Below are 18,408 nucleotides of genomic sequence, written 5' to 3'. Positions count from 1 at the left end.
GCCGACGGGGACCCAACTAAAGGCTGCTAGTCAGGTGTAGGAATGCGTGTATTTGGATTCGTCTATATCATTCCTCTTTTTTATCAATTTACAAAAGTATGCATGCATGTTGTATCTGCAAAACATCTCTTGAACAATACCAGTACACAATAGGCTAGATAACTTGAAATCCATACATGTCATATGGAAGACCTTATTAATATCCCACACAGGGGATGTAGATTTCAAATGGAGTCACCCATTCAGTTTACCCCATTTGATATTCACACTCCCTGTGTGGAAGATTAAGGTTATGTCTTCCATAGGGGGTGTATGGATTTCAAATGGAATAACCCAATGGTCTTCAACCACAATATGCCCTTCAACCACAATATGCCCTTCAACTACAATATGCCCAAGCAGAACCACAATATGCCCAAGCAAAACCACAATTTTCAGAACATATAAATAAGCAAATGTACTCACTTTAAATAAAACTTTGCAAGTTTCCTAAGAGCTACCGGGCCTTTGGTGAACATCCTACTTGTGTCGATGATATGAGGATGATAAAGCTGAAAGCAACAACAATTTTATAACTGAATATTAAGAGAACCTTTAAAAGTTTACCTTAAGAGGGGGCTTATATTTCAATTGACAAAACATACATGCAGCTATAATTTTCTTTCTTCTCTTCGTAGCTGGTGAATGGTGTGAGCAAGCATACCAAGGTCACCTACAAACTGTATATGATTGTTTGCGTAGTCACAGTTTTAATTTTCACTGGTGTTTAGGCTAAATTTTCAGTATGCAGTAGTCGATAAGAAATTAACTTGATTCTTAAATAGTATAAAGTATTCTCCTGTAGAGCTCTTTTGTAGAACTTTCAAAATAACATACTAGCAGTCGCAGCATGTGAATGCAAACGCTGCTATTTGAAGCTTCAAAAACACTTCAAAAACACATTTGTCCTAGATTGTAGCTACTCCTTTTATTTCTCCAGCACTTTAATTTATTTTAAGGGGATATCTGGTCTAGATCTGACATACCTTGAGTGCTATGAGGTCATTTTCCATGGATTGACCCACTAATATAGCTTCTTCTGGCAGTAAAGCTATGATGTCTTTCTGTACATCTTTTAATCTTGTTGTGACTGGATCTAACATCTCTTTGGTTATACCACTGTACCTGTTATCAAAATAAACAAATAGTGTCAAGTATTAGAGCAGATATCTTACACTTCCCACAATGCATTTCTTCTATTTCAATTTTCTCTACTGATTTGCTATCTAGTGCAACATGGGTTGATAGTGACAAAAGTATCTCAATGAACAGAGCACATCAGGGGATAGGGTGTCAACTTTGGTTTGGGTGGGAATGTGTGGCTGAAACTCTGAAAACTACCTGACTTTAAACTAAATTTGACAAAAAACAGACCAAAAAAAACCTAAAAATCAAACCAATTTTTTTGGCAAATTTTGCTCAAAAACAATGAATAATTGGCACTTTTTTGAGAAAATACACCCTTTCTTAAACCAAATTCATGAAATTGAGGGCCATCAATAAAACAAAATGGCTGAAAATCCACCCTGAGTCAAAACTAAATGGCTGAAAATGCACCCAAATCTCAAATTAGATGGAGATTAAGAGAGGACGAGTTTGTTAAGCAGACCATCCTCCTTTAAGTTTAATCAATTTTATTATCACGATATGTGATGTGATCAAACAAAATCAGTTGGAAGTCGGAAAAATTGATTTTGAGATATAACTGCTCACATATTTTGAACTGGTTATCAAATTCATTGGGGTTTTCTGCAAAATGTAGCTTTGCAAATCCTGTTTATAATCTTACAAAAAATTGAATATGTCAGACTTCAGACTAATTTTGCTTGATCCCACCATAATATAATATGGGAGCACTGCCATACTTTGTAACATAGTCCACGATGGGCGAGTCTGGTTTCACTAGGCTATTGTATAATGTTTTTCCATCTTCATCAACCAATGACACTCTTGTCAGCTCACTACCTCTGGCTGTTGTACACTGCATATATAAAGACATGAGATAACAGGTGTTTAGCATTCAATGAGCCATAATGTACTATCTTACAATATGAAATTGGTTAAAGGAGTATTTCGTGATCCTAGCATCCTCTTTTTATGACATTTTTCGGTAGATATCCACAAAAAAAACCCCATTCCCAAAATTTCAGTTGAGTCCAATTTTGCGTTTGCGAGTTATGCATGATTATGTGTATTATACTGCTCCATAGACAATGCGTTGTAATTTCGTTCTGGTATACCAGAACGAAATTCAAATTTCTCTTGAAGAAAAAGAAACAATCATGCTACGTCATGTTGTTACCAAGCAGCCAGTCGCTAAGGTCAGAGCTTCTGCAAAGTATGCACACGCATTTGACACAACACTCGGCACATACAGTTTTATCCGAGAATTAAATATAGTAACTTTAAAAAAAAATTTAATTATAGTAACTAAAAAATAGAAAAAACTAACAAATTAAAAAAAAACTAAAATTAAAAAAAATTAAAAAATTAAAATTTAAAAAAAAAATTAAAAAAACCTAACATTAAAAAAAAAATAAAAATAAAAAAAAATAAAAAAAAAAAAAAAAAAAAAAAAAATAAAAATAAAAAACTTAAAAAAACTAAAAATTAAATATATAGTAACTTAAAAAAACCTTTTTTACATGAGACACTTAAGATCATTAAAGACTATCTATAATCTACCGATTCCTTCATTTAATAAATATCTTACCATTTCACAATCTACGCCAATCATAGGACTGGAATTGTTCACTTCTGCGCTATGATTTGTGGACTGGATACCCCTCTCATTTGCCTTTGGAAATTTCCGTCTGAGGAGTTCATGATCCGCTAATAAATAGCAAGTTCTTCCAACAAGATTATTATTAACATGGTCATTATCAGGCCCATCAAGTTTATGATTTAGATGATCATTATTAGTGTTTCCAATTAAGGAGTTGGTATCAACTTGTTTGGATACTTCAGCTGCATTTTTACTATTGCCATTCTTTTCTGTTTCGTGTTGTTCAACACCTGTCGAAATAAAAACAAAACAATTTATGCTAATCATATACATGTACAGATCTATCAGGTGACCTGTCCTACAGGTGTGACTGCCCTAGCAACTCGACGCACTTGCGCCTATCACCGTTCAAAATTGCAGCTTGGTACATCAAAGCATGGTGAAATGCATAAGCCGAGAGCAACTTTATCCAAATTTCAAGAACAAATTTGACCTCAGATGATCTATGGTAACCTTGAAATTATATGACACATCACCATAACATAAAGAACAGTTTACTTCACCTATGGCTCAAGTTTGAAATAAAATTGGATTGAGCTCATATTTATTGGTCGAGCTATGAGTTTTAAAATATTGGATGAGACGTAGTCGAGTCCAATATTTTATAACTCATAGCGAGACCAATAAATATTGGGCGTAAAGCATCCAATTTTATCATTATTATGTGTTGGATCCAATATTTTCACACACTTGGATCCATCAAAACATAATAATGCTTGCAATATGATTTGAACTGTACATTTAATCAAAACTTTTAACCAAATTTGTCACATACACACATACATATGGACAGATAGCCTGACATACAGAAAAGTGATTACATAGTCTCCTGCCTTATCAGGCAAGACAAAAATACTGACATCATCTGTTATTTTCTGCGATTCCTTTTCTCTGATGAAGGCACCACATGAATCAACATCCCTTTTACTATTAAATCAATCACAGGCCATGGTGAGTGTTACTTTTATTATATACGGTCCACAACTTCCCCCCTAATACTTTTTAGAATAAGTCAAAAAATATTTTACGAAATGTAAAAATGTAAAACGATATGTATAGCCCTATTTGTTTTACACATGTGAACCAATTTATAGCGTTACACGTCATTGCGTTTAGTCACAATTGTTAATTGTGTAAGAAAAGAGGCCATTTTAAAAGTGGCACCTGAGTCCATAGCAGTCAGGTTTTCTTTAACAAACACATGAATAGATCTGGCCCACTGTATTGTTTGAGAGCTGACTCCTATGGACTTAGGTGCAACTTTTAACACTGTTTAAAACGGTCTCTTTTTTGACATAATGAACCATTGTGACTGAACGCAATGATGTGTGACGCTATAATTTGGTCCACATGTGTAAAACAAATACGGCTACCTATACCTTTTTACACGTTTGCATTTTGTTAAATATTTTTCGATTTATTTTAAAAAGTATTTAGGGGGAACTTATAAGTTGTGGACCCTATAGTGCAAGGACAGGGTGAATAACTTACCATATTTGCTGTTTTTGTATGTCCTGCTACTCATAGGCCTGTATAAAAGTTCCTCCACAAAACTTTGGTTTTCCTTCAGTTCAATCTTCGCATTCTAGAACATAAAATGGCAACATTGTAGTTGGTAAATGAATATATTGCCAATGACATACTTTAATATATTATAAACAATCCTTGAGTTTTGGGAAAGGATTCAAGAGCAACAGAAAGACATTTTATAAACCCACTGTGCAAATGTACCAGGCCTTCACGTTTAGAATTTGGTGGAGCTCCATCAATCACACTCCTGGTTTTGTTGAGGAGCTCGATTTGGAATCCTACAGGTGATAATGTTATATACCGCGTCGGTCATGTCGGTGGCTTTTAACATCTGCAAACATCTGCAAGTTGAATATACTGCTCATTCAGATATTCCTAATTGCCTTGCGATTTCTTTTTCAGACATTATCACCAAAAAGGGCAACAACCTGTCCTTGAAGTTTAAATCTCACTTGTTTTAACAATGTTAACTGTGCAATTCAGAATTTCCACGGCGACATCTCTGCTTAGCCATTATTACATCGACCAATGTTCAAAACATGCACGCAAATTGAATACAAAATGGTCGTATGTGCGATCCCTGAACCATGCTTCTGAGCGCTGCCTATCGTTCTTGTGGAGAAACAAACTTTGCACTTGTAGTTTCGGAACGAAGAGATGACCCAATGACCTGACATGATTTGTTAGTGTTTCTCAAGTCGATTGTAGCGCTTTTTTGTTCGCAGAGCCTTTACTAGCACATTGTTTCAACAGATCGTTATTCAGAGTGATTGATGTGATACAGTTCTGGGAGTAATTTATTTTTGACATTTTGTTTGAAATGATCGTAATTCCAAATAAGGAGCGCTGTTAATAACACTCCCGATTATGCTTTGAGGTGCGCGGTAGGAGCGCCTGCGTAGCCGCGCTCCTCAAAAATAAAGGACTGATGTACACCTGTTCTACTTACCACGTCATAATGCTCCCGGATGTGAGGGAAGCATTTATAATTCCTCTTGTAGCATTTACTTGATACCCCATGTAATATCAGCACCACAACTTTGGCTACTTTATTCATTCGTATTAACTGACACCACCTGTTGTAAAAAATACCAGACAAAATATCAATGGGATGGTTAGGGGCCTGGCTCAAGCATAGGGAAGCACCCTTTGGACGAGTGAGTTCTAAGGGTGGACCGGGTTGCCGAAAGATTTCAGCCCGAATCACGGGTCAAATAATCGAAAAGTCACCCAATTTTTCTCTTTACCATTGGTTTCTATGGGGCAGGAAAATATCGAAGTCATGAGGAGCCAATGTTGAAAAATCGCCCATTTTTTTTTAACCATTGGTTTCTAGGGGACAGGAAATTGTCATAAGTGGCAGGGAAAATGTTCAAAAGTCGCCCAATTGGGCTACCAAATTGCGGGTTTGGCAACCGTGAGGGTGGATGAGATAGATATTTATACATCACACCATCAGCTGAATTCACCAAAACAATTCCCATAATTTGGCCTGACCTAAAACAGCGCAAACTAATTGAAAGACAAGCTGTATTGGCTCGTACAGAATTGCAGATTTACCGTTGTAACCTTTATGGATTGCTCCAGATTACTTTATCTTTGAAAATCCCTCTGTGCTCTCAAGAGATTTGCAAATATAGAGGACTTGAAAAGGGGGCTCATTATATACATAATGTATATTTTGTTGAGAATTACTTTGTAGATCTTATACAATCCTTGTCAAAACAGTTTTATCAGAGGTTTGCAATAGAAAACTGGAGAACCAAAGCTTCGGATTGATATTAAGATGATGAAAGTGCACCGCCACCATTTTCCCGAGTAAATTTGTAAACAAAGTGCCGTATAACCTTAACATAACATATCTGCAGATTGGAAAGGCCTATGAATCTACAATGTATGAATTTACACACAAAAGTACTAATGTGTGCTAAAACTAGATGTTTTAGGAAAATCAAATAAATAAACTTACACCAGGCACAAAAAGAAAGTCGTCAGTTATATTCATCCTTGCTGTTCAAAACCTTGATAATTGTGGATTATTCTAATAATCCACAAGTAGCAAGACATTTTGTTAATTGGACTTTTCTTTCTCATTTGACACCCTGTTCGTGAACATTGAGCAAGAATTGACCAAGATATGCGCCTTCAAACTCTCAAACCCCAAAATGAAAAGTTGCAATTTTAACGATTCAATTGTGCCTGTACACTGTGTGCTTTATTGATTGGCCCGTGGTACTTGTGTGCAATACAACGATGCCTTCCCATTGAAAATCGTTGAAAATGCAACTTTTGATTTTGGGGTTTGATGCTTTGGAGGCGCATATCTTGGTCAATTCTTGTTCGTTTTTCATGAACAGGGTGTCAAATGAGAAAGAAAAGACCAATTAATAAAATGTATATTTCAGAATAATCCAAAATTATCAAGTTATTGAACAGCAAGGATGAATTTAAAGGTCCGTAACCCGATCGACAGCATCATCCCCCCGATTTTTTTCATTGTTGATGAGGTTTTGGTATCACATCATAGATACTATTTTTCTCATTACTATCCTGAAATTTGACGCTCCAAGTCGATGTATTTCCGGAGAAATCATGAATCACAGCGGTTTTTACAGGTTACCAGTTTGTAAACAATAAAAATTACTTCGGATCATGGGAAGAGAAAAAGCGATTTTTTCTATGTGCTGAGGAGACGGTCCGCCGTATATAATTAAAACAATTCCTTGATTATTTCAGTTGGTGAAATAGCTCAATTGGCTAGCGCGCCGTTCTTTTACCCATGAGGTACCGGTTCAAAACCGGTATCGGAAGGTTTTTCATCTCCATTTTTAACCCAAACTTTTTATATTCATTTGAAATGTACATATCGCAAGGGGAAATATATTTTGTTTCCTTTTTTTCTGAAACGGTACGAAAAAAAAAAAAAAACCAAAAAAACAAATATTTTCCGTTCAATACGGGCCGGGCATTGCAGCATGTCAGCATTAAATCATCTGACGGGAATTGTTGTTGTTGCATGCCTACCCAGAATGCAATTCACGTATACAAGGTATTGGATTGCAAATTTGGCTATTTATTCACATTTACGCTGAAAATGCTCTCGTTTTTTCACAAAGCAGCATAAAGGGGGAGATATTTGATATTATTATGTAATTTTAAAGACAATCCATATCCAAAACCAATAGGGTTACCCCCCTTTAACTGACAAGTTTCTTTTTGTGCGTGGTGTACTTCCATATTAGATTTGGTATAGTGTTGATGTACAATCATACATCATACATCAAAGAATACAAAAAAAACACCACCACATCATCAGTATCACCTTGGACTAAAATCAAGAAGTAGCAAGTTCAAACCCCTACACAACTATCATTTCCTATTAAAACCACCTTAAATACTGCCAGTCTTACCTTGGTGTTGTATCATGCTGTCCTGCCAATCCATGCACAGCTAGTGACTGCACATCTTCAACACTCAGTGGTTTCGCACTCTTTTTCTCATTATTCTTCTTCTTATAAGCGTTTTCCAAAAACAATTTGGGATATTCCTTAAAATGGATAATGGAAATAAAATGATATTAAAACAGGAATGATTTTATTGTCAACTTCTTTTCACATCAAGCTTGGTAGCGGTGTTAGTGCTTAAACATGGTTATGCTGCAAGCGTACAAACGAAGTCGGGGCGATTTAGCAAAATATTGATCCCATTTGACAGGTTGTAACTCAAAATCTTAGCCTTCATCATACACTTTTGTTTATCTTTTATTTTGATCTTGCATCTTGGTATGTATGTATATTTGAGGCAACCAGTCATTTTATAGCTGAGAAAATTGCTTCTGAATGGCTGCCATTTTACACAGCAACATATAGGGTAATGTATTAGTTGCGTGGGGCCTTAACTCTCAAAGTTTCAATTTTTTTAAAATTCAACATCAGAATTGTAAATTTGCATGACCATATTTGGAATCAGCATGAAAAATGCATTAAAAGGAGTACAAACAAGCCTGGTATTTGTTCAGTGGTTCTTAAGATAGCTGTTGATATTTTGAGAAAACATTTCAAAATGTTTTATGTTGAAGCCTATCGCTAGCATGCAGAGTATTAAGTGACAGGCTTACCATGACCCTTTTCTTCCTAGTTATGCAGCCTTGTTTGGCTTTCAACCTTTCTTCATCAGTTTGATTCTTGATCCAATCTGGCGGTGGACCTGCATTCCGCTGCCTCTTTGATGGTATGGGACAATCATCTGATGCCCTCTTAAGAAATGAGGAAACCTAATTTGGGAAACATTGAATGAAGAAAATAAATTTTGTTGATAAGCATTAAATCCTCTTGTTGTACATGTAGTCATATTATATTCTACATAATAATAACAACGAATGACCCAATGCTTGATATACCTCTATGTGTCTTACAGGTATGAGACTAACAGTGCAATCAGTCTAAAATACATACAAATATAACAAAGTTCTGCAGAACTTCTTCTAAAACCTATTACGATAATTATAGGCAGTTACGTAGGCCCACTATTTCAAATTAAAAAACTATTTTAACCTAATTAAATTAATACCCCTACTTTAATTAAGCATCCCTGCAAACTTTCCCAACTTCTGTGTAACTAAGCACCCATTTTGAGTGCAATTGTATCACAAAAATTGTTATTAAGTAACCATATGATACATGTAGTGCAAACAAGTGATCAGCACAACTACATTGGTTTATGGTGCATTTTATTGTAAGTAATATTTCAAATGGTTTGGTGTAGAAATTCTGAATGTGACCCAACCTCTGGGCAATGGTCTTTCTTGAGTTGTTTTTGGACTTTGCATACATTGTATAATTATGTAAATTTTATTTATAGTGCACCACCAACCCTATGGTCGAGCTGGGTTGCACACTTTACAGGAAGTAATTGATCATCACAGTGGCCCAAATCATCCATAAACCCTTTCAAAGATGCCCAACTCAAGATTAACTCAAGCCCTAATCAGCCTACATAATACATGTATGTATAAATATCTGTACAGGTACAATGTAGAGAGTTCAATTAGCAGGAATTAGTTCCTTGTCCAGGGGAATTTCAAGTCAGCTCAATTTTTCATGAGAACATAATTTGAAACTGCAGAAGGTTTGAACTTGCACCATCATGAACGAGCATCTAGAGCTTTTTATAAGAGTTAACTTGACTGCATAATACTGGCGTATTAGATAAGAAAAAAGAGTTATTGGGTAAATTCAAATCTTAAAACTTTAAGTACCTCTTCTTTGACATCCAAGACATTGTCAAACGTTATGGCCCTCTTCTTTTTCCTGTTAGAACGAGGCATGGCTATATGTTCTTGTCAACACTTGTACCTGAAAGAAAAAATGGAGAAAGCACTATTAATTGGAACTTTTAATACTTAAAGTTCATGGTTCCTTCAAAAATTAAATTTGTTACTTTTCTTCAGGCCGTAATGTGGTCTTTGAGTTTTTGAGTAATTTCTCTGTCAGCGCTAGCTAGAACTCATAGAACCATTCATACTTTATACCAAGACCAGTGGCACTCCGGGGGGGGCTTCAATATGAAATGGATCTAGGTGTAGGGCTGGCACTTTTGCAGTAAAGGGCATTCGGTGATAGCAAAATGTAAAAAATATGGGGTCATTGGGTGAGAACATGACCTTCTTTTAAATGGAACCTTTGGGTGGGAGCCGAAACAGCGCCACAGAAACCTCGAAAATCGAATTTCTAAATTGTGGGATAGGCTTTTACGACGGGAATTCATAACAATTAGTGGGTTTTTAGCGGGTTCGCCGTCGGACAAGTTTAGAACTGTCAAGCTTTTGTCAGGAGTAGCTCTGACTTCTTCAGGACAAAGTACCTAAGATTGAGACATGTAGACTGCCCCTTGTCTACTGATGACTCTGAAAAGAGTCGTTCACTGAAGACTGCTCCTTGTCAACAGAGAACAAGCAGATCTCGCCTATCTGCTAATATAAAGGTTTTGGTGGAACTCTGAAAAGAGCCGTTTGCTGAAGACTGCCCCCTTGTCTACAGAAACAAGCAGATCTAAATCTATGTGCTGATTTTTAAGTTTTGGTGGCTCTGAAAAGAGCCGTTTGCTGAAGACTGCCCCTTGTCAACAGAGACAAGCCGGTCTCGCCCATCTGCTGATTTTGTAAGTTTTGGTGGCTCTGAAAAGAGCTGTTTGCTGAAGACTGCCCCTTGTCAACAGAAACAAGCAGATCTCGCCTATCTGCTGATTTTGTAAGTTTTGGTGGCTCTGAAAAGAGCCGTTCACTGAAGACTGCCCCTTGTCTACAGAAAACAAGCAGACCTCGCCTATCTGCTAAATTAAAGGTTTGTTGGCTCTGAGAAAGAGCTGTTCAATGAAGACTGCCCCTTGTCAACAGAGAACTAGTAGACTGCATATACTGTAGTAGAAGTATACGGCTTACCAGGAACCGTTTGGCCACTCATGGACCGATTGATTGATTGTATGCACGATGAGCGTATATATCACTTAATTGCGGACGTGGTACAGATTAGCGGCTCTGTGATTGGTTGTTTGAAAATAGAGAACGCCATATACGATGTGATAAAGATTAGCGGCTCTGTGATTGGTTGTTTGAAAATAGAGAGCGCCACATACAACTGATGTCTTTGCCGTCATTTCTATTGATAGTAGAAGTTTCATTAACTCTGATTTCCAACGCTTCACGGGTCAACCTCATCCCCAAGTGAGAAACTTGTGCCAGTTTTGTTGTTTTGTCCCACAGAGGTTCATGACCTTCTTTGCAAGCATGTTCAGCTAATGCCGAGCCTTCTTCTTTCTTTTGTCTTGTGGCTCTTCGGTGTTCAGATATTCTGACCTTTAGTGGTCGTTTTGTTTGGCCTATGTATTGCTCACCACAACTGCTCTATACCTTGCAGTGAACGACTCTTTTTAGAGTCATCAGTAGACAAGGGGCGGTCTACATGTCTCAATCTTAGGTACTTTGTCCTGAAGAAGTCAGAGCTACTCCTGACGAAAGCTTGACAGTTCTAAACTTGTCCGACGGCGAACCCGCTAAAAACCCACTAATTATCAAATTTCTAGTTCTAAATGGCTTCAAATTTCGAAGTAGTATCGAATCGCGTGCGCGTAAAGTTAAACACCCTGAGTGTACACGCGCGCATAAAGGCGGTTTGTCAGCACGCTATGGCGCAACAGTGAAAGAGCATAATTGATGTCACTACCAAACTTGAGGTGAACCAAAAAATAGGGATTAAAAAGCTGTCAAGTAGAACCATGTGCTTCTTTTGTCCAATTTGCCATCAAGATTTCATATGGTATCAGTTCAGACCCAGAACACGATCATGTCAGTAATTTTAAATAATTTGTTCTGGGACTGATTATTCGGACTAACACCGCATCACGTATTTCCTGCATTGGATGCACATTGGCTGTTGATGAGGCTATATCCTGTCTGGACACATCACACGTGTGTGATGTGTCCTGTCCTGCTATTCGCCAAACTCCGATATGTGACCCCTCGGCACAACTGAGCCTGGATGTCGCCAGTGCCACTATTGAGATATGCTCCATCGAACTTAACAATAAACAATAGGAAACAAAGGATTTATTGACTGTTTTATTGATTTTTCACTACTTAAATGTCAAGTACTTTTGACATGATATACATCATTTTAAAGCTAATTTCAAGCAGAATATTTTGGTTGAATATCTCAAAAATGATGATTGGCGACTTCAGGGCTCAGTTGTGCCGAGGGGTCACATTATGCAGTCGAAGTACTTCGAGGACGGCCTGTCACTTTTTAGCTTCCTGAGAACATAACATAAAACATATAAATTAATTTTTACCGATCCTGCAGAATAACTTACTTGCTGACAATTTGATAACAAGATACTTTCATACGTCATAGGGTAGAAACGATCTCTGTACAATCGTCCAAAATATACATTTTGATATAGGCCTAAAATTATGTGCACAAAATCTTTGGTTCATTGCCAAAGGGATGTTATACGTATATTCACTAGTGTTGGTATCGACAATGCGTTGTCAACAAAATTGTTGACAAGAGCACTTTTGCTGATTGGCGACAAGAGCTTTGCACCAGGACGTGCCATGTGCAAAATTTCTAACGGGCGCCATAACCCATTTTGTGATTGGTTTCATTGGTTGTATAAAACCATTTATCGCGATCGTGAAGCCAATCAATGAACGCGGTTGCTTTCATACGTCATAGGGTAGAAACGATCTCTGTACAATCGTCCAAAATATACATTTTGATATAGGCCTAAAATTATGTGCACAAAATCTTTGGTTCATTGCCAAAGGGATGTTATATGTATATTCACTAGTGTTGGTATCGACAAAATTGTCGACAAGAGCACTTTTGCCGATTGGCGACAAGAGCTTTGCATGTATCGACAAAAAATATCAGAAATTTTGCGATCATAATTGAAAAATTGATTGGCAGAAACTTTGCTAATTTCCTTCTTTTTTACCAGCAACCCAAAAGATCTCATGCGACAAGAAAGTTATGAATCTTTTTTATCTAAATATCAAAGGATAGTTCATAATATGGCATCCAAAATGGTCGAATCCAGCAAAATTGTGACCCCTTTCCATGCTATCCCATTTTCGTTGATGTTGATTTGGCTTCAGCCATCTTGGTTTATTTTTAGAACGGCCGCCATGTGACATCAGGGGGGCTTGGCTGAATAACGATCATTGATTGGCCAAATGTGAAGGTCGTTCTTAGTGTGCCGTGTGCACACTTGGGATGATGAAATTTATTTTGTGTGTTTACTTGGTTGAGTAATTGTTTATTTATGTTTTTTTACGTGAAAAATATGCTTTATTTTCTTAGTTCCTCTCACCCTGAGTAAGGATAAACACTTGTGCTGAACATCAAATTGCATGGTCACTTATCGCTCACTGTTCAAAATGTGACATCTACACCAATTACAGTCCCCGAAACTGTCTACTTTTTAGCCGACCTCAATTCCGAAACATTTAGTGATAGTTAAAAATGCGATCCCCAACCCTTTGGTTACCTTTGGACGAATTTGTATAAATCTCCGCGGAGTCTCTGTGTCTGAAATTCCCCGGTACAAACATCGAAAATGTCGCATTTCTCAGTCCCAGTGATGTTACTGTATCCGCATCGCTGTTTTCATACATGAATGCATATCACTGACCTCTGTAACGTCAAAAATGTGGCGTTGATTTCAACCAACCCGATCCACCGATTGTGACCACGTGGTTGGTTTCATGAATATTTAATAAGCAGCTTGATACTGACGTCATATGCACTCATATCTGAGGTGACCAGGAGGCAGGAGATACCATTTTGGTCAACTGAACTCGACTTGTGCATTCTTTTGGTTGACATAAATCGAAAAAAATTTTCAATAACAAGTAATAGTAGGATTTCAATTTTTTTATTTTAAATGAAGTTACTTGTAGTTTTGAGGAATGACAAAGTTGTTTTGGAAACTTGGATTGCAAGGTGAGTGAATTCGTGAAGAGATTTGCTTGTTTGAGTGATAGTAGGATACGGGATGTAGGCTAGTCCTCAGTGTTTGACCTGCTCCGACGTCTCAATTTGCGCGGAATTATTCGTACCTGCTAACCAGACATAAGTTCCTCTCACCCCACATGCAAATAAAATAAGCAACTACACCATGACTATAGCGTTGCCAGTATAGACGAATCCAAGGAGCCAAGTCATGGTCAGGATTTGGTCAGACATCTTTGGGTAGCTGCTAGCACCAACCTGGTGTTTTGAGCGTCCAATTGTGCAAATAAAAGCCGCCTAACACCTAGAGAAGATGCAAGGACGAGGAGGGTTAATAGAATAATAGTATATAATGAAGATAATTCGGGGTCACTCCCATTATGGCCTGTACACCATCCGCGATAATGAAAACACGTAAAAAGGGTAGTTTTTCGTGGATAAAGCACGATACGCGCGTAACGCGTTTAGGGTGTCAAAAACATGAAATATTGGAAAAAAAGGGTAGTAAAATTGCAATTGCTAATACGCGGAAATAAAATTTAGGGTATGAAATTTGATGCAAGGAATAAAATTCCTGTTTAGTGTGTGAAAACACCTGTTTAGGGCCCGGTGTTGTCACTTCCTATTCAAAGGCGTAACGCATGATCGTTCCCAAAGTCAAAAATACCCCCCTATTTTGCGCGGTTTCAAGAACATTTTCAGCATTTGTTACCCCTATTTTACACAAAAACGGGTACAAATTAGCCTTAAAAATTACCCCTATTTTTTGCATTTCAAGTACACTTTTACAAAAGCACCCCTTTTTTAACATTTCTAGAACACATACCAAAGAACACAGCGGCCAAACTGGGAAGTGATATTACTTGGAATGAACAAAAGTTTCACAAAAGTGAAATCCGGGAGTAAATTGAGCAAGAAATGGTATAATGATTTCAGCATCAGGATTCACAAAATATACCTTACCCTATTTTTTAATTTCGAGTACACCGTCGTCAAAAACAACCCTATTTTTTAAATATCGCGAACATTTTATGTTCGCGAACATAGTTTAAACATAACCCCTTTTTTTTTGAAATTGGGAACGATCATGCGTACACATAGTCAATGTTTAGTGATAACACCGGGGTTTAGGGTATTGTTTTAGCCAAGGGTTAAATCCTTATTTAGGGTGCTTTTCAAAAGTTGATTATCATGGATGGTGTACAGGCCACAATGGGAGTGATCCCCGGGATAATTCCGCAGGTAATCCCGTCGCATCTATTCATACATAGTCCTTTTGTTCGCAAATTGTACAATAGATACCGTGTGTACTTAATCCGATTATTATGTCACTTCAACAGCCAATAGACCATGCTGTGTGTTTTGTCGAAGGGAACTGTATTGTGTTATTCTTTGTCTACCTGTGTTTTCGTGGAAGGTGTAAAACGGGTGATGGAATGCAGTTTAAAATTTCCACCAAGGCCTAATCATTTCACATTTTGAGTGCATTGTAGCTGACGGCTACCCAACTAAAGGCTGCTAGTCGGGTGTAAGAATATGTGATTTCGGATTCCTCTATACATGTATCGTTTTCATAGTCCCTGCAGGCTGCAGCGTGTTGACTGTAGATGTGTACTCTGTAGTAGGTTGCCGAATTTTGAACCTTGATCGTTGCAATTTGCCATGGGGCGATTTTTTGAAACATTAATTAGGCCTGATTGTCAACAATTGTCGACGTCGGCTTTTAAATTTTTATCGAATGTCGACAATGAAAATGCTTGCCGATACCAGCCCTAATATTCACTCGGTCGGACATCCGGGAACATTGTCCCCTTTGGCTTTTAGCACAAGCACACACATAGTAACCAGCTCGAGAAAGGGGAACTTCACATGCGCACACTGGTGTTACAAGGCTGTTTCCCCTTTGTGACGTCAGCCCAACCAAGTCAGAGAATGCTGAGGCAATCTGCTGTTGCCGAGTCAGAGTGGAAATTTATGAATGAACTGTGCGCCGTACGCGTTGTTTAGCTCTAGTCTGAGTTTGCAACATCGCGGTAGTCGCGCTCGTCAAAGGTTTCCTGCATAACTGCATTTGATTATACTTCTTAGTACGGTACAGTACGTGTGACTGCATGAGCATGTATTGTGACTGTGAGCATGTCATGTCTTGTGACGTGAGTGAGTAAGGCTAAAGCTTACATTACATTAAAGTTGTTTTCTTTAAACTTCCGTGGTCCGGGTACGCGCTGGTGAATTGCGATCGCATAGAAGTGACAAGGTCGCCTACTACGCGCCGCGCCGAAGACCAATGGGTCAGCCGGCTTGTTGTCAAGTGCATTGATCAGCCAATCAGCGTGATTGTTTATTGCTTTTGTGTTTACGCTCGTGTACGCGATACGCACAGGCACGACCACTAGGGTGCATCTCTTGCCCCTCATGTTACACAAATTTCTTGTCCCTAGTCTCAAAATGTTCCATTGGTCAAAATATTACCCCATACCAAATTTAAAATTATTCCGAATTCGTTTAGGGGGGCCTCCGTGACGTTGAAATTGTTGGTCAATTGCTATACCATATGCATAAGGCAGCTATTTTGTTTTGCATGATTAACATTAGAAATTACTGCTGCCTTATGTATTTTGCCCATGTAGTTAGGACTATTATGATTCAAGATGTTAAAAAAGCTCATGTCCCAAAATTTAACAAAAGGGAGCTATCTACAAGGACCAAGTTTATGTAAACATAAATGGCTGCCCTTTGCTGTCTTTACTGTGTAATTGTGAAATTATTTAAATATTCATAACTTTCCTGTTTCCATGCCAACTTTGAACCGTTATGCTGATAGTTGGCTCATTCTTGTATTATGGGGTCCAATGGTGTGACATACAGTCAAATTTTCAAAATTGAATATTAATGTCAAAAGTTAGCTTAAATTGAGTGGAATTATATACTCTTTCAAAATCTGCAAAATATTTTCAGCGATGATTGCCCAGAAATCTGTAATGAAGCACATAACTGTGGAGAAATCACTCTAAAATGTCGCGCATAACCGGACACCAAACATGTTTTAACCCCTGCTAAACAAAAAATATAAATGCCAAAATGGCTAAAAAGTTGCAAGTTAAATGTGGTTTAGGAGCTTTTATAATGTAAAAATAAAATAACATTATAAGAAGTTGCTGTAACCTTCAAAACAGCATATTTGCATTTTGGTCAAAATACATGGTCAAAAATTGACCCAAAAGTTAATTATTGGGCCTGTTTTGTACAATTTCTGTCAGTTTAGATTAAAAGTTGCCATTTTTATGTGGGGCCAGCACAAGTGTGGCATAATAGATAAGTGGATGACTTTCTATAACATCAATTTTGTGCACATGAGAGAATTTAAGGTGCCCAGTGGTGTCGAGCATAACTGGACACCAAAATATTTGGTGTCCAGTTATGACTGACAATAACAAGCTATCTGTAATTATGTCATACTTTGAAAAGTGTATTTGACCTGCAAATTTATCTAAACATATCACACTGTTGTTTTAAGTATTCATTGTTTATCAGATACCCAATTTTTAAAAATTATGACATATTATTCATTTTCATGTGTCGGTCATAACTCGTGTCCAGTTTGTCGTACAATATCCAGCTTTAACTTTAATTCAACTTATTTTGCAATTTCCATTTGTCAGTCATATATTTAAACATGTCATAATATATCATTTGAAGTATTTGTTGTTTACAAATTACCCCATTTTCAAAAAATATAGCACATTTTGCATTTTTACATGTCGGTCATAACGTCGCAAGCATAACGCGGACACCAAAATATGTACTTTTATGTAAGCGCTGTCTTTGTTAACAGATGTTTTGTCGCTAACATTTCTTTCATAATACAATTTTAGTATACATCCTATTCACTCAATAAGACCAAAAAAAATAAGCAATGGTCATATATAAATGAAACTAACAGGCAACCAGATGTAGATGATCTTTTTTGTCACAAGTGGTGTCCATGATTTTCAAGACCTTACATGTAATAAAAATTAAAAATAGCTGTTAACAATTTCTTTTTTGAAAGTTTTTAGTAATACCCCACTTGTTTTGTATAAAAAATTACAAATAGGCCAAATACCTGTTACAGTTTTCAAAATTCAGGGCTAATTATGTGTCGGTCATAACCGGACACCATTGGACCCCATAATACAAGAATGAGCCAGTTACTACTACAGACTATAGTGATCACACACTTGCATCTAGACCTTGCTGAATTTGATGAGACAACACACACAGGACTGAGGTTCTTCAAATCTTGATTTGGGTATCTCCGACTGGTACTGGCATGATCATTTACCTTATTCAGCTTTATACATTGTCTTTGTTGTTGCCGTTTAAGCTAGTGCTTCTCCTGTGTTGGTACTTAGTCAAATGTCACTGGAGAATGCAACTGCAAAGTGTAGGCCTACCATTTTGTTTGGTTTTACATTGGAACTTTCTTTTATGTAATATGATTTAACTGGCACTTTTTGAAATTATATGATTCACATACTAACCTTTGTATAGGCCTATGAATAT

General features: G+C 37.3%; 1 protein-coding gene across 1 annotated transcript in view; it reads right to left on the bottom strand.

Annotated features, from left to right (window-relative positions):
* The window catches only part of LOC140144194 (uncharacterized), a 28,511-nt gene that overhangs the window by 9,075 nt on the left and 1,028 nt on the right, over positions 1–18,408 (bottom strand). The window contains exons 2-10 of the mRNA XM_072166019.1: positions 9,612–9,708; positions 8,472–8,627; positions 7,765–7,901; positions 5,304–5,430; positions 4,316–4,409; positions 2,753–3,054; positions 1,905–2,020; positions 1,026–1,164; positions 466–551 (exon numbers count right to left, since the gene is read on the bottom strand). Coding sequence (XP_072022120.1) covers positions 466–551; positions 1,026–1,164; positions 1,905–2,020; positions 2,753–3,054; positions 4,316–4,409; positions 5,304–5,430; positions 7,765–7,901; positions 8,472–8,627; positions 9,612–9,680 — 1,226 coding nt within the window. The 5' untranslated portion in view covers positions 9,681–9,708. The remainder of the gene's footprint in view (positions 1–465; positions 552–1,025; positions 1,165–1,904; positions 2,021–2,752; positions 3,055–4,315; positions 4,410–5,303; positions 5,431–7,764; positions 7,902–8,471; positions 8,628–9,611; positions 9,709–18,408) is intronic.

Source organism: Amphiura filiformis, unplaced genomic scaffold, assembly GCF_039555335.1.
Source record: "Amphiura filiformis unplaced genomic scaffold, Afil_fr2py scaffold_44, whole genome shotgun sequence".
Lineage (NCBI taxonomy): Eukaryota > Metazoa > Echinodermata > Ophiuroidea > Amphilepidida > Amphiuridae > Amphiura > Amphiura filiformis.
The sequence above is the reverse complement of the archived record's forward strand: the minus strand, read 5'-3'. Positions and strand labels throughout refer to the sequence as shown.